Consider the following 13,972-nt stretch of genomic DNA (forward strand, 5'->3'; position numbering starts at 1 on the left):
TCCTAAGCGACACCGGATGTAAACATAACCTGCATCGCGGCAGAACGGAAGTTGTCTGACGTCACGTGAAAAGGGCCTATTGCACGAAAACAATAATCTGAGCACATGGTAGGCTGGGCAGATTACACATTATGTTTTTATGCATTTATTCAGTGGCCTACAGTTTTAGAGGACTATTTCCCCCCCAAGGACAATTAGTGGGCTAAAGGCTTTACTCAATGTTTTTTCCGACTCAAGACAATTCAAGTTACATATCGATTTAATCATCAGGCCTATAATAACGTGCCTAGAATAAATTGGCCTTTATAAAATGCAGTTCTTGCCTATTATACACTACATTACCAAAAGTATGTGGACACCTGCTCGTCGAACATCTCATTCCAAAATCATGGGCGTTAATATGGAGTTGGTCCACCCTTTGCTGCTATAACAGCCTCCACTCTTCTAGGAAGGCTTTCCACTAGATGTTGGAACATTGCTGCGGGGACTTGCTTCCATTCAGCCACTAGAGCATTAGTGAGGTCGGGCACTGATGTTGGGCATTTAGGCCTGGCTCGCAGTCGGCGTTCCAATTCATTCCAAAGGTGTTAGATGGGGTTGAGGTCAGGGCTCTGTGCAGGCCAGTCAAATTCTTCCACACCGATCTCAACAAACCATTTCTGTATGGCCCTCGCTTTGTACACGGAGGCATTGCCATGCTGAAACAGGAAAGGGCCTTCCCCAAACTGTTGCCACAAAGTTGGAAGCACAGAATCATCTAGAATGTAATTGTATGCTGTAGCGTTTAGATTTCTCTTCACTGGAAATAAGGGGCCTAGCCCGAACCATGAAAAACAGCCCCAGACCATTATTCCTCCTCCATCAAACTTTACAGTTGGCACTATGCATTGGGACAGGTAGAGTTCTCCTGGCATCCGACAAACCCAGATTCGTCCATCGGACTGCCAGATGGTGAAGCGTGATTTATCACTCCAGAGAATGCGTTTCCACTGCTCCAGAGTCCAATGGCGGCAAGCTTTACATCACTCCAGCCCATACTTGGCATTGTGCATGGTGATCTTAGGCTTGTGTACGGCTGCTCGGCCATGGAAACCCATTTCATGAAGCTTCTGACTAACAGTTATTGTGCTGACTTTGCTTCCAGAGGCAGTTTGGAACTTGGTAGTGAGTGTTGCCACCGAGGACAGACAATTTATAAACGCTACGCGCTTCAGCACTCGGCGGAACGGAGTAAATGGAGTGGCATCAAACACATAGAAACCATGTGTTTGATGCATTTGATACATTTTACATTTACATTTTAGTCTTATACAGAGCGACTTACAGTTAGTGAGTGCATACATTATATTTTTATATTTTTTCCCACAACACTGGCGTTGCAAACGCCATGCTCTACCAACATCCCTGCTGGCCATTCCCTCCCCTACCCTGGACGACGCTGGGCCAATTGTGCACCGCCCCATGGGTCTCCCGGTCGCCGATTACCACAAACCCGTCCTCCCCAATTAAGGTGCCACCATCCTCTTGGTGGCCTACCACTTCGTGGCTGAGCCGTTGTTGCTCCTAGAGGTTTCCACAATAACAGCACTTACAGTTGACCGGGGTAGCTCTAGTAGGGCAGAAAATTGACGAACTGACTTGTTGGAAAGGTGGCATCCTATGACAGTGCCATATTGAAAGTCACTGAGCTCTTCAGTAAGGCCATTCTACTGCCAATGTTTGTCTATGAGATTGCATGGCTTTGTGCTCGATTTTATACACCTGTCAGCAAAATCCACTAATTTGAAGAGGTGTCCACATACTTTTATATAAATAGTGTATCTCTCCCCGTATAGCTTTGCACAACAAATGACAGATAATGCTACTTTATTTATAAGGGGTCTTTAGGCCAAGGTTATTAGTAAACGAAAACGAATCATGAAAAAACAATTTAGTAAACTGAAATAAAATAATTAACAAACCCGTTTGAAAAACTAAAACTATATTGAAACTATTATTTTTGACTCCAAAGATTTACTAAATTAAAAACCAAAACTAACATGAATTATGTTTAAATGTAGTGTGTGTGGGGGGGGGGGAAATCAGCTAAGTAGCTAACTTGATTCTTCTTACATGTACTACTAAAGTTAAAAAGCCTTCGATTGGTGTAAACATGGGCGAGAGAGTTTCCTTCCACCATATTTGTTTTTGTCTTGGAGCTATTCCTTTTAAATCAAGTCACATTGAGATTGACTTTGTAATTTAAACCTAACCTAACCTATGACCTCACCCATGACCTTACTGTGCATTCGGAAAGTATTCAGACCCTTTGACTTTTTCCACATTTTGTTACGTTACAGCCTTATTCTAAAATGGATTGAATTGTTTTTTCCCCTCATGAATCTACAAACAATACCCGATAATTACAAAGCAAAAACGTTTTTTTTTTTACAAATGTAATTAAATTTGTACAAATGTAATAAAAATTTAAAAAATTAAAAATCATGTTTACATAAGTATTCAGACTCTTTACTCAGTACTTTGTTGAAGCACCTTTGGCAGTGATTACAGTCTTTCAAGTCTTCTTGGGTATGACGCTACAAGCTTGGCACACCTGTATTTGGGGAGTTTCTCCCATTCTTCTCTGCAGATCCTCTCAACCTCTGTCAGGTTGGATGGGGAGCGTCGCTGCACAGCTATTTTCAGGTCTCTCCAAAGATGTTCGATCGGGTTCAAGTCCGGGCTCTGGCTGGGCCGCTCATGGTCATTCAGAGACTTGTCCCGAAACCAGTCCTGCATTGTCTTTGCTGTGTGCTTAGGGTCATTGTCTTGTTGGAAGGTGAACCTTCGCCCCAGTCTGAGGTCCTGAGCTCTCTGAAGCAGGTTTTCATCAAGGATCTCTCTGTACTTTGCTCCATTAATCTTTCCCTCGATCCTGACTAGTCTCCCAGTCCCTGCCACTGAAAAACATCCCAACAGCATAATGCTGCCACCACCATGCTTCACCCAGGTTTCGTCCAGATGTGATGCTTGGCATTCAGGCCAAAGAGTTCAATCTTGGTTTCATCAGACCAGACAATCTTGTTTCTCGTGGTCTGAGAGTCTTTAGGAGCCTTTTGGCAAACTCCATGCGGGCTGTCATGTGCCTTTTACTGAGGAGTGACTGCCGTCTGGCCACTCTACCATAAAGGCCTGATTGGTGGAGTGCAGCAGAGATGGTTGTCCGTCTGGAAGGTTCTCCCATCTCCACAGAGGAACTCTGGAGCTCTGTCAGAGTGACCATTGGGTTCTTGGTCACCTCCCTGACCAAGGCCCTTCTCCCCCGTTTGCTCAGTTTGGCCGGGCTGCCAGCTCTAGGAAGAGTCTTGGTAGTTCCAAACTTCTTCCATTTAAGAATTATGGAGGCCACTGTGTTCTTGGGGACCTTCAATGCTGCAGACAATTTTTGGTACCTTTCTCCAGATCTGTGCCTCGACACAATCCTGTCTCTGAGCTCTACGGACAATTCCTTCGAACTCATGGCTTGGTTTTTGCTCTGACATGCACTGTCAACTGTGGGACCTTATATAGACAGGTGTGTGCCTTTCCAAATAATGTACAATCCATTGAATTTATCACAGGTGGCCTCCAATCAAGTTGTAGAAACATCTCAAGGCTGATCAATGGAAACAGGATGCACTTGAGCTCAATTCCGAGTCTCATAGGAAAGGGTCTGAATACTTATGTAAATAAGATATTTCTGATTTTGATTTTCAATACATTTGGAAAAAATTCTAAAAACCTGTTTTCACTTTGTCATTATGGGGTATTGTGTGTAGATTGAGGGGGAAAAAATATTCAATCCATGATTGAATAAGGCTGTAAAGTAACAAAATGTGGAAAAAGTCAAGGGGTCTGAATACTTTCCGAATGCACTGTATGTATTACAGCCCGAGTTCCCCCGAGTTGCAAGAAGTGGCATCCCAAAAAACTCAAACAAAACTATCAAACATAAATGGCTCCTAGCCTCCCACGCATGCTTTCTGTCCTTAACACTAACATTGAAACTAAAACTAAATAATATAAAATATAAATATTTGTTTTCCAATAGAACTAACCAAACCGAACAAATCAGGTCTGAAAACTAACTGAAACTGAATTCCAAATAATAATAATAAAACGAATGGAAATAAAAAACGAATATAAAAACACCATTGCAGCAGTGCACACTCGTAAATTAACTGCTATACCGTAGCGTAGGAATATTCCCCTTTAAGAACGCGCCACGGTGAGCGTGGGATGGACGTGTGTCGGTTTGTTAATGAAGCGTCACCTGACCCTGTCCTAACACTGCACGGGGGGAGAGGATAGATAGCCAGATAGATAGGCCTACAGTCTAAATAAACATACATTCGAGTGAGTGGAAGACACAATTATTTCCAACATCTCCATAAAGTATAGCCTGGTAGCCTATACCGCCTCCTTGGATTGGTGCGACGGTCAGTGTTGTCTCCTGCCACAGGGGTAGAGGCACATCTGCTGTCGACAGAGAGAGAAGCGCAACGCGCCTATCAGACATTCTTGATCAGAAAAAAACTTCCGGAGCGAAGGTTTTAATCCACGAGCCGACGAGGACACTGTGCGTCACTACTCCAAAATCATTATTTTGAAAGTCCCCCGTGCACTTTACTCCTTCGGTTTGCCTTTTTTGCGTGCGTCGTGGGGAAGGAAACACTTGACCGTGTAACCGATGTTCCTGCAAAACGGATAACGGAATATTCTATGTATGTTTGATGAAGGTTGGACATTTGGCCAAACCCATTCATTCTAAGGATAAGAAGCGCTGTGCGGTCGCAGCGTTTACAATCTCCTAATTGCTTCTTTATTATTGCTTTATTGCTGTGGGCTGAGGAAATAGATTGTATTTCCAGCGTAGTGTTACGTAAGAGTGACTTTATCCAAGGTGCTGAACTGAACCATATAGCGGGACACAGAAGGAAGAAGGCAATCTAGCGTAAGTCTACCCATGTCAGAGCACACATATCAACGTGACCCAATTATTTAATGTCAAATGAAATCTTTATTTATTTATTTGAGCTAATTTGGAAAATTATTCGCCCATCCAGAAGGTCACAGGCCTATTCGTGGGGGATTTAGAGAGGACCGCACAGCACTGGCATCGTTGATCCCCTTATTCCTGTAGCAAGACCGCCTTTTTATTTTATTTTTCTCCTTGGTGAAATAAAGGTGGTCTACTACACTAGGAGAAAATGTCGGGGCAGACGCTCACGGATCGTATTGCCGCTGCGCAGTACCAGTTGACGGGATCAGAGGTATCTCGCGCCGTCTGCAAGGCAACCACTCACGAGGTGATGGCGCCCAAGAAAAAGCACCTGGAATGTAAGTGTACTCTCATCCCAACCCTTTTGCACACTTGAACACACACACACACACACACACACAAGTGTAGAACACTGCATAATGAGTTGATTAGATATCTATGGAAAAAATGGTTGACATCCATTGGAATAGGCCTATCCCTTTAGATGGTAATCATCCAGCCAGGTCACCCCTGATACAAGTCAGTATAGAAGTCCATCCATGGACTGAGAACATCGGGAGATGACGGTGAAAACCGGCCACTAAGGGCAACAGTGAGTGTTGTTACCTTCAAGTAGGTTATATGTAAACATATGCCTCTGGTGCCAAAGATTGAATGTTCGAATCTAGGAATAGAAAGTAGTTTTTGAGATTTTTGTTTTAAGACTATCCCAAACCTTAACCCTTACCTTAACCATTCAGAGTTAATACCTAACCTTAAGCTTTCATAGTTAATGCCTAAACTTAACTCTAACCTTAAAAATGCAGAGTTAATGCCTAAACTTAACCTTAAACACTTTGAAATTTGACGTTTGAGAAACATGGATGAACATCTAATTCTGATGTGAGACTGTGAGAGCTTGTTGAATCATCAACCAATGCATTACATTTCTATGCTCCTGCCTGGCATGACAAGAGTGCTAGGCCTACCATGAATTTCTGTTACCATGGAGATGACCCCAATGGTGACCCCTAGTCATCCTACATGTGTAGCTCACAGTGATTGGAGAGAAAGGTGGTCATAACTCAAAACAGACTGACACACACAGAGGCCTAGTCACAATACATTACATTTGCCCTTGTTCACTTGTCGTTGCACACTACACCGCCCACACTTCCCATAAGTGATCCATATGGCAGGAGTGCATGTCTTCAAGTCTTCAATGGCTGTGGTGTCTGCTAGTTGTCTTTGTTATTGATTAGCTAAAGAGCTTCCTCACTTGGTTTCACAGGTATAGCCTATACACTATACATTATATCAAGTGACAATTAAATGGGCAACAACTAGAAAACAGATAGATGTAGGCCTACTGTAGATAGATAGGACTTAATGTCCAATTTTGCTTATTCACCAGTAGCCAATTTTCCCTGCATCACCACAGAATTGCAACTTCAGGCCACACAGCGCTACGTCCATAAAGACTCAGGGTCCACCTCATGACAAGACAATATTAATCACTGTCATGGGGCCTAGCAGCCCGAGTCAGACTAAAGCAGTCGTCCTCCGGTGCATGGATGAATGGTGTTCCACCTGCCTGTGTGTGTGTGTGTGGTCAGGTGGCCGGCCCAGTCTCAGGCTAGGTCTAGCAGGACTCAGAACTTATATCGTGTGATCCACTCCCCACTGAATAATGCATGAATCAGCCAATGACTGGCCTGTATTATTTACACAGCCAAAGGTGACCATGCTAATGCTAAAGTAGGCAGGAGACTGGGGATTAGCTTAGCATTGCACAGAGACAGACAGAGAACTCAGAGTATGACTGTCCAGAGAAGGGAGATTCTTACCCAACAACATGCACTGAGTATATAAAACATTGCTCTTTCCATGACATAGACTGACCAGGTGAATCCAGGTGAAAGCTATGATCCCTTATTGATGTCACTTGTTAGGGGAGGAGACAGGTTAAAGAAGGATCTTTAAGCCTTGAGACAATTGAGACATGGATTGTGTATGTGTGCCATTCAGAGGGTGAATGGGCAAGACACCATATTTGTGCCTTTGAACAGGGTATGGTAGTAGGTGTCAGGCGCACCGGTTTGTGTCATGAACTGCAATGCTGCTGGGTTTTTCCCACTTTCCTGTGTGTATCAAGAATGGTCCACCACCCAAAGGACATCCAGCCAACTTGACACAACTGTGGGAAGCATTGGAGTCAACATGGGCCAGCATCTCTGTGGAATGCTTTCGACACCTTGTAGAGTCCATGCCCTGACGAATTTAGTCTGTTTTGAGGGCAAAAGGGGGGAGGGGGTGCAACTCAATATTAAGAAGGTATTCCTAATGTTTGGTATACTCAGTGTATGTTTACTATAGTCGTTTATTTTTTACACGTTAACCAAATACAATAAGCGGGATTAAACAAGCACAATGCAAACGGCTCCTGTCTTTATCCAGGTGGAAGGATATTGTCTGTGTCTTGTCTGTGTTGTGACATTGATATTTGAGTACCTGTAGCTATGTCTCTTGCCTTGGAGTTAATGCCAGTGCATGTACAGTGTATATCAATTTCATGGCCATTCAACAAACAAAATGAATATAGGGCACAATGTTTCCCCTATATTCTTTTCTTGGCGCATAGTTAATGCCCTCAAGGCAACATTCAAGGCTTCAAACACCAAAACATTAAATTAGGCCATCATTTTTAGGCAAGGGCTCCGTTTAACCTAAATATATTATTGGAAACTCTAGTAGGGCATATTATTTGTCTTCTCCTCAGGGATAATCCAATTCCAAACTTGCCTCGAGGCCACAGGTATGTGATGCCGTAGTCAGATGTACTTCCAAAGCAACCACAGAACAGAGAATTCAAAGCTCAGATGCAAAGCTGTCATCTAGGCAAAAGGTTGCTATTTGAAGAGTCTCAAATATACAATTTATTTAGATTTGTTGAAAACTTTTTTGGTTACTACATGATTCTATATGTGTTATTTCATAGTTTTGATGTCTTCACTATTATTCTACAATGTAGAAAATAGTAAAAATAAAGAAAAACCCTTGAATGAGTAGATGTTCTAAAACTTTTGACCGGTAGTGTATATATTGTGGCAGACCAGGGGGTTTGATCTAAACGTTTACACAGATCAGACACAAGTGTGTTACCTCAGTTAAGGGTGTGCATTTAAAACAATAAAGAAGAAGACAAGAACATAGGTCTCCTCCAGGAGACCGCTTCCGGGTTACCGTCTTCTGGGCTCCGGGGAACACTGTCGCCTCTGGGGTAGAACACCGAGCCCCTCGGTTCTAGCAGACCGTGAGGATGTCTATCTGGTAGCAACCGCTCACTACCTCCGACCTCTCCCCTGTGCTGCACTCCTGGCATCTTTATGGGCCCCGTACAGCTGGTGAGCAATCAGCCCCTTGATTACTCACCAGCCTCAATCAGCCCCATTAAGTCCTGGCCGGAGGACCCGTCGAGACCTGGCATGTTCAGCAGAGGGAGCCACCGCTGTGTGCTGTAGACTCAGTCTGTCACCAGGCCACGACGAGTCTCCCCCTGATAGCTTGTCCGTGGTACGCCCCCCCTACCCCTCCCCCTTAGCCCTGTCGGGGATGGGCCGGTTGTCAGTGTGATGTATGTCTCCCTTTTCGATATGGCATTCACGTTCCCATGCTTTGCCCCTGACCTGTGCACAACAGAAAAAGAGAAGCGTTGAAGGGACAAGAACCACCTGGTGACTCGATCGTTTGTGTCCTTTCCCCTGGCCATCCAGACCAGGGGAGCATGGTCTGTGACCAGGGGTGAAGTGGGTGCCCAACAGGTAATACTTGAGAGTGTCTAGCGCCCACTTCACCACTAGACACTCTCTCGACAATCGAGTACTTATTTTCTCTGGGTATCATCTTCCGGCTTATGTACATGTTGGGGTGTTCCTCCCCATCGTGTACCTGGGACAGGACAGCCCCTAGTCTCATGTCGCAGGCATCCGTCTGCACCAGCATCGGTACCTGGAAATCGGGTGTCACGAGAATCGGATGGGAGCACAGGGCTTCCTACAGGCGCCTGAAGGCCGCTTCGGCCTCATCCGACCACTTCACTGTTTTCGGGAGGCGGCCCTGGTCAGATCGGTAAGGGGGGAGGCTATAGCCCCAAAGTTGGGGATAAACCGGCTATAGTATCCCGCCAGCCCCAGGAAGGACTTGACCAGTGTCTTTGTGCGGGGAACGGGCCAGTCACGAACCGCCTGTACCTTCCTCTCCTGGGGCTTGACGTTCCCCTGTCCGATTAGATACCCCAGGTACTCCACCTCCTCGAACCCCAGCTTGCATTTCTTGGGATTCGCTGTCAACCCGGCTTGCCTGAGCGCGTCCAGTACTGCCTGGAGGCACGTCAGGTGCTCTTCCCAACCTTGGCTGTGGATGATGATGTCATCCAAATAGGGCGCTGCGTACTGTTGGTGGGGTTGGAGGACTCGGTCCATCGGGCGCTGGAACGTGGGCGGGGCTCCATGGAGACCGAACGGGAGGACCAGGTATTGGTATAAGCCATCCGGTGTCGAGAATGACGTCTTCTCCCGGGAGGAGGCTGCCAATGGTACCTGCCAATATCCCTTGGTCAGGTCCAGGGTGCTGATGTACCGTGCCTTTCCCAACCGGTCAATGAGCTCGTCCACCCTCTGCATGGGGTAGACATCGAACAAACTGATGTCGTTCACCCCCTCCTCGACGACTCCCATCCTCAGCATAGCCTCCACCTCCTGCTTCACGGCCTGGTGTTCAATGAGGGTCGTTCGGCCCGGTTTCTCTGAAAACATGGCAGTGTTCTGATCTATGAGCTCCCGAAGCACTTGCTTCTGGGCGGGTCCGAGGTCCTCAAGGCTCGGGACCACCACTGGTCCCGTCGACGTCACAGGTTTTGACCACAACACGGCCAAGGCTGTCCTCACATGCCACCTCTTCAATAGGTTCACGTGGTAAATCTATTAGGTTTTCGGCTCCCCAGCTGCCATACGCAGTAATTTACAGGTCCCAGCTTCTCTGTCACCTCGTACGGCCCGTGCCATGTTGCCAGGAACTTACTTTCTGCGGTGGGGATTAAAACTAGCACATTGTCACCCACCTGGAACTCTCGGGGCTGGGTCCCCCGATTGTAGACCTTGGCTTGGGCACGCTGAGCCTTCTCCATTTGTTCCCTTACCACTTGCCATATGGCTGTCCTCCGCTCCCTCATAGTTTCTACGTGTTCGTAGAGGTCGGCTGGGCTTCCCACACCTCCTTGGCGAGATCCAGTAGGCCGCGTGGTCTCCTCCCGTAGAGGAGTTCAAAAGGGGAAAACCCAGTGGATGCCTGGGGCACTTCTCGGATCGAGAACATTAGGTGGGGTAGTAGCTGGTCCCAGTTCTTCCCGTCCCGCTCGAAGATCTTCCGCAGCATTTGTTTGAGCGTGTTATTGAACTGTTCGACGAGCCATGAACTCTGTACCTTGGTCGGTCAGGATCTCGTTCGGGATGCCCACCCGGCTGAAGAGGTGGAACAGCTCCCGGGCAATTCCCTTGGAGACTGCTGCCCGTAAGGGAATGGCCTCGGGATATCGGGTGGCAAAATCTACTATTACCAGGATGTACCGGTGTCCTCGGGCTGTTTTTACCAAGGGACCCATGGCGATGTGTTCAAACGGCACTCCGATGATCGGTAGGGGAACCAGCGGGTTCCGCAAGTGTGCTTTTGGGGCAGTGATTTGACATTCCGTGCAGCTGCGGCAATAGTCTTCCACGGCCCGCCTCATCCCGGGCCAGTGAAACCGGGCGGCGATCCGTTCCCTGGTCTTCTCCATTCCCAGGTGCGCAACTCAGGAACGGCACCCACCACCATCTGGCAGCTCCCTTGTGACATCACGGTGGTGGCCTGCCCAGTTGAATGCTGCTTGGTGTCGCCGTGGACACAGGAGACGGACATCTCCTCTCCACGGTCGGTCGGCTGGGCCAGCAGGCACGCTTGTACCAGCGTTACCACACTCCTGGAATCCAACAGAGCGTGGGTGTCGTGACCGTTGACTTTCACCGGGACCATGGGTGCTGGTGGTTCGCTGTGGGCCCAACAGGAGGTGACATAGTTTACTGCGTGGCCCAGGTCATCTCCGGGGCCTACTGATGGCATTGACTCCTCTCGGCCTGGGCAATTCAATGCGAGGTGTCCCCGGGAGCCACACTCAAAACAGCTCCTTTGGTCTTCATCCACCTGGGGTCGGCGGCGGCGGTCGACTCTCCCCCGGCTGTCTCTCCGTGGGTCTGTAGTCCTTTAGCCCGGCTGGGAGTACGTGGTGGGGTTGTCGTTCTGTCCCCTCCGATGGCTCCCGGACTCAGCCTGTGTCCCCTTCAGCAGGGCCACAGTATTCTGGTGCGTCTCCACGGCTCCCAAGAGGTCCTCCAAGGTCTGGGACGTGCGTAGGCTCGCCTAAGAAGTGATCCATGAACACTTTGTCGATAACAGGGAGGGCGGCTACGTCGGTTAGGAGCCATGCCCTGGTGATGCGCAGTAGGTCGCTCATCTGGGCTCGGGGGAAAGCGTCGGCCACGAACCTCCAGTCGTGGACCAGCTGGGCCTAATGGGCCAGGCTGTACCCGTAGCGGCTGAGTATCTCCCTCTTGAGACAGTCGTAGTTAGCCGCCTGTTCGGTGTTGAGGTCATAATACCCATTTTGGGCGTCTCTGGACAGGAACGGGGCCAGCAGACTCGCCCACTTCGCCTTGGGCCATCCTTCCCGGAGTGCTGTCCGTTCAAACGTGCAGAGGTAGGTCTCGATGTCGTCGTCCTCCGTTAGCTTGATTAAAAACTGATTGGGATGCGATTCGGTCCACATTTCTCTTCGCAGCTTCCTGACTTCCTCAAGCAGGCGGACATTCTGTAGACGCTGTTCTTCCAGTGTTCGTTCTTGAAAGTCCTGTTGCGCTTGTTGGGCCCGAACTAACTGAGCTATCAACTCGCCCATGCTGATACTGCGTACATCATCTCCTTCCATCAGCAAGGGCATTGAAGATGAAACGTGGCTGGGTCTTTCAGCATGACAATGATTCCAAACACACCGCCCGGGCAACAAAGGAGTGGCTTTGTAAGAAGCATTTCAAGGTCCTGGAGTGGCCTAGCCAGTCTCCAGATCTCAACCCCATAGAAAATCTTTGGAGGGAGTTGAAAGTCCGTGTTGCCCAGCGACAGCCCCAAAACATCACTGCTCTAGAGGAGATCTGCATGGAGGAATGGGCCAAAATACCAGCAAGACTTACAGAAAACGTTTGACCTGTGTCATTGCCAACAAAGGGTATATAACAAAGTATTGAGAAACTTTTGTTATTGACCAAATACTTATTTTCCACCATAATTTGCAAATAAATTCATTAAAAATTCTACAATGTGATTTTCTGGATTTTTTTTCTCATTTTGTCTGTCATAGTTGACGTGTACCTATGATGAAAATTACAGGCCTCTCTCATCTTTTTAAGTGGGAGAACTTGCACAATTGGTGGCTGACTAAATACTTTTTTTTCCCCACTGTATGTGTATATATACAGTCGTGGTCAAAAGTTTTGAGAATGACACAAGTACTGGTCTTCACAAAGTTTGCTGCTTCAGTGTTTTTAGATATTTTTGTCAGATGTTACAATGGTATACTGAAGTATAATTACAAGCATTCCATAAGTGTCAAAAGCTTTTATTGACAATTATATTAAGTTTATGCAAAGAGTCAATATTTGCAGTGTTGACCCTTATTTTTCAAGACCTCTGCAATCCGCCCTGGCATGCTGTCAATTGACTTCTGGGCCACATCCTGACTGATGGCAGCCCATTCTTGCATAATCAATGCTTGGAGTTTGTCAGAATTTGTGGGTTTTTGTTTGTCCACCCGCCTCTTGAGCATTGACCACAAGTTCTCAATGGGATTAAGGTCTGGGGAGTTTCCTGGCCATGGACCCAAAATGTCGATGTTTTGTTCACCGAGCCACTTAGTTATCACTTTTGCCTTATGGCAAGGAGCTCCATCATGCTGGAAAAGGCATTGTTCGTCACCAAACTGTTCTTGGATGGTTGGGAGAAGTTGCTCTCGGAGGATGTGTTGGTACCATTCTTTATTCATGGCTGTGTTCTTAGGCAAAATTGTGAGTGAGCCCACTCCCTTGGCTGAGAAGCAACCCCACACATGAATGGTCTCAGGATGCTTTACTGTTGACATGACACAGGACTGATGGTAGCGCTCACCTTGTCTTCTCCGGACAAGCTTTTTTCCGGATGCCCCAAACAATCGGAAAGGGGATTCATCAGGGAAAATGACTTCACCCCAGTCCTCAGCAGAATGCAGAATATCAGTCTGTCCCTGATGTTTTTCCTGGAGAGAAGTGGCTTCCCCGCTGCCCTTCTTGACACCAGTCCATCCTCCAAAAGTCTTCGCCTCACTGTGCGTGCAGATGCACTCACACCTGTCTGCTGCCATTCCTGAGCAAGCTCTGCACTGATGGTACCCGATCCCACAACTGAATCAACTTTAGGAGACGGTCCTGGCGCTTGCTGGACTTTTTTGGGCGCCCTGAAGCCTTCTTCACAACAATTGAACCTCTCTTCTTGAAGTTCTTAATGATCCGATAAATGGTTGATTTCGGTGCAATCTTACTAGCAGCAATTTCCTTGCCTGTGAAGCCCTATTTGTGCAAAGCAATGATGATGGCACATGTTTCCTTGCAGGTAACCATGGTTAACAGAGGAAGAACAATGATTTTAAGCACCACCCTCCTTTTAAAGCTTCCAGTCTGTTATTCTAACACAATCAGCATGACAAAGTGATCTCCAGCCTTGTCCTCGTCAACACTCTCACCTGTGTTAACGAGAGAATCACTGACATGATGTCAGCTGGTCCTTTTGTGGCAGGGCTGAAATGCTGTGGAATTTGTCCATTTGGAAGACCCATTGCGACCAAGCTTTAACTTC

At 47.2% G+C, this 13,972-nt stretch overlaps 1 protein-coding gene across 10 annotated transcripts in view; it reads left to right on the forward strand.

Annotated features, from left to right (window-relative positions):
• The first annotated feature begins 4,277 nt into the window (after nucleotides 1-4,277).
• Nucleotides 4,278-13,972, forward strand: part of LOC121552080 (clathrin coat assembly protein AP180) — a 46,733-nt gene continuing 37,038 nt past the window's right edge. For 2 of the 10 annotated variants that reach the window (XM_041864773.2, XM_041864775.2), the window contains exons 1-2: nucleotides 4,280-4,972; nucleotides 5,206-5,358. In XM_041864773.2, the coding sequence (XP_041720707.1) occupies nucleotides 5,229-5,358 (130 nt within the window). In that variant the 5' untranslated portion in view covers nucleotides 4,280-4,972; nucleotides 5,206-5,228. Of the gene's footprint in view, nucleotides 4,973-5,084; nucleotides 5,359-13,972 lie in introns of all 10 variants that reach the window. The other 8 variants (XM_041864776.2, XM_041864778.2, XM_041864783.2 and 5 more) reach the window with 7 other exon arrangements.

The sequence above is a fragment of the Coregonus clupeaformis genome, chromosome 36 (assembly GCF_020615455.1).
Source record: "Coregonus clupeaformis isolate EN_2021a chromosome 36, ASM2061545v1, whole genome shotgun sequence".
In the NCBI taxonomy this organism is placed as follows: Eukaryota; Metazoa; Chordata; class Actinopteri; order Salmoniformes; family Salmonidae; genus Coregonus; species Coregonus clupeaformis.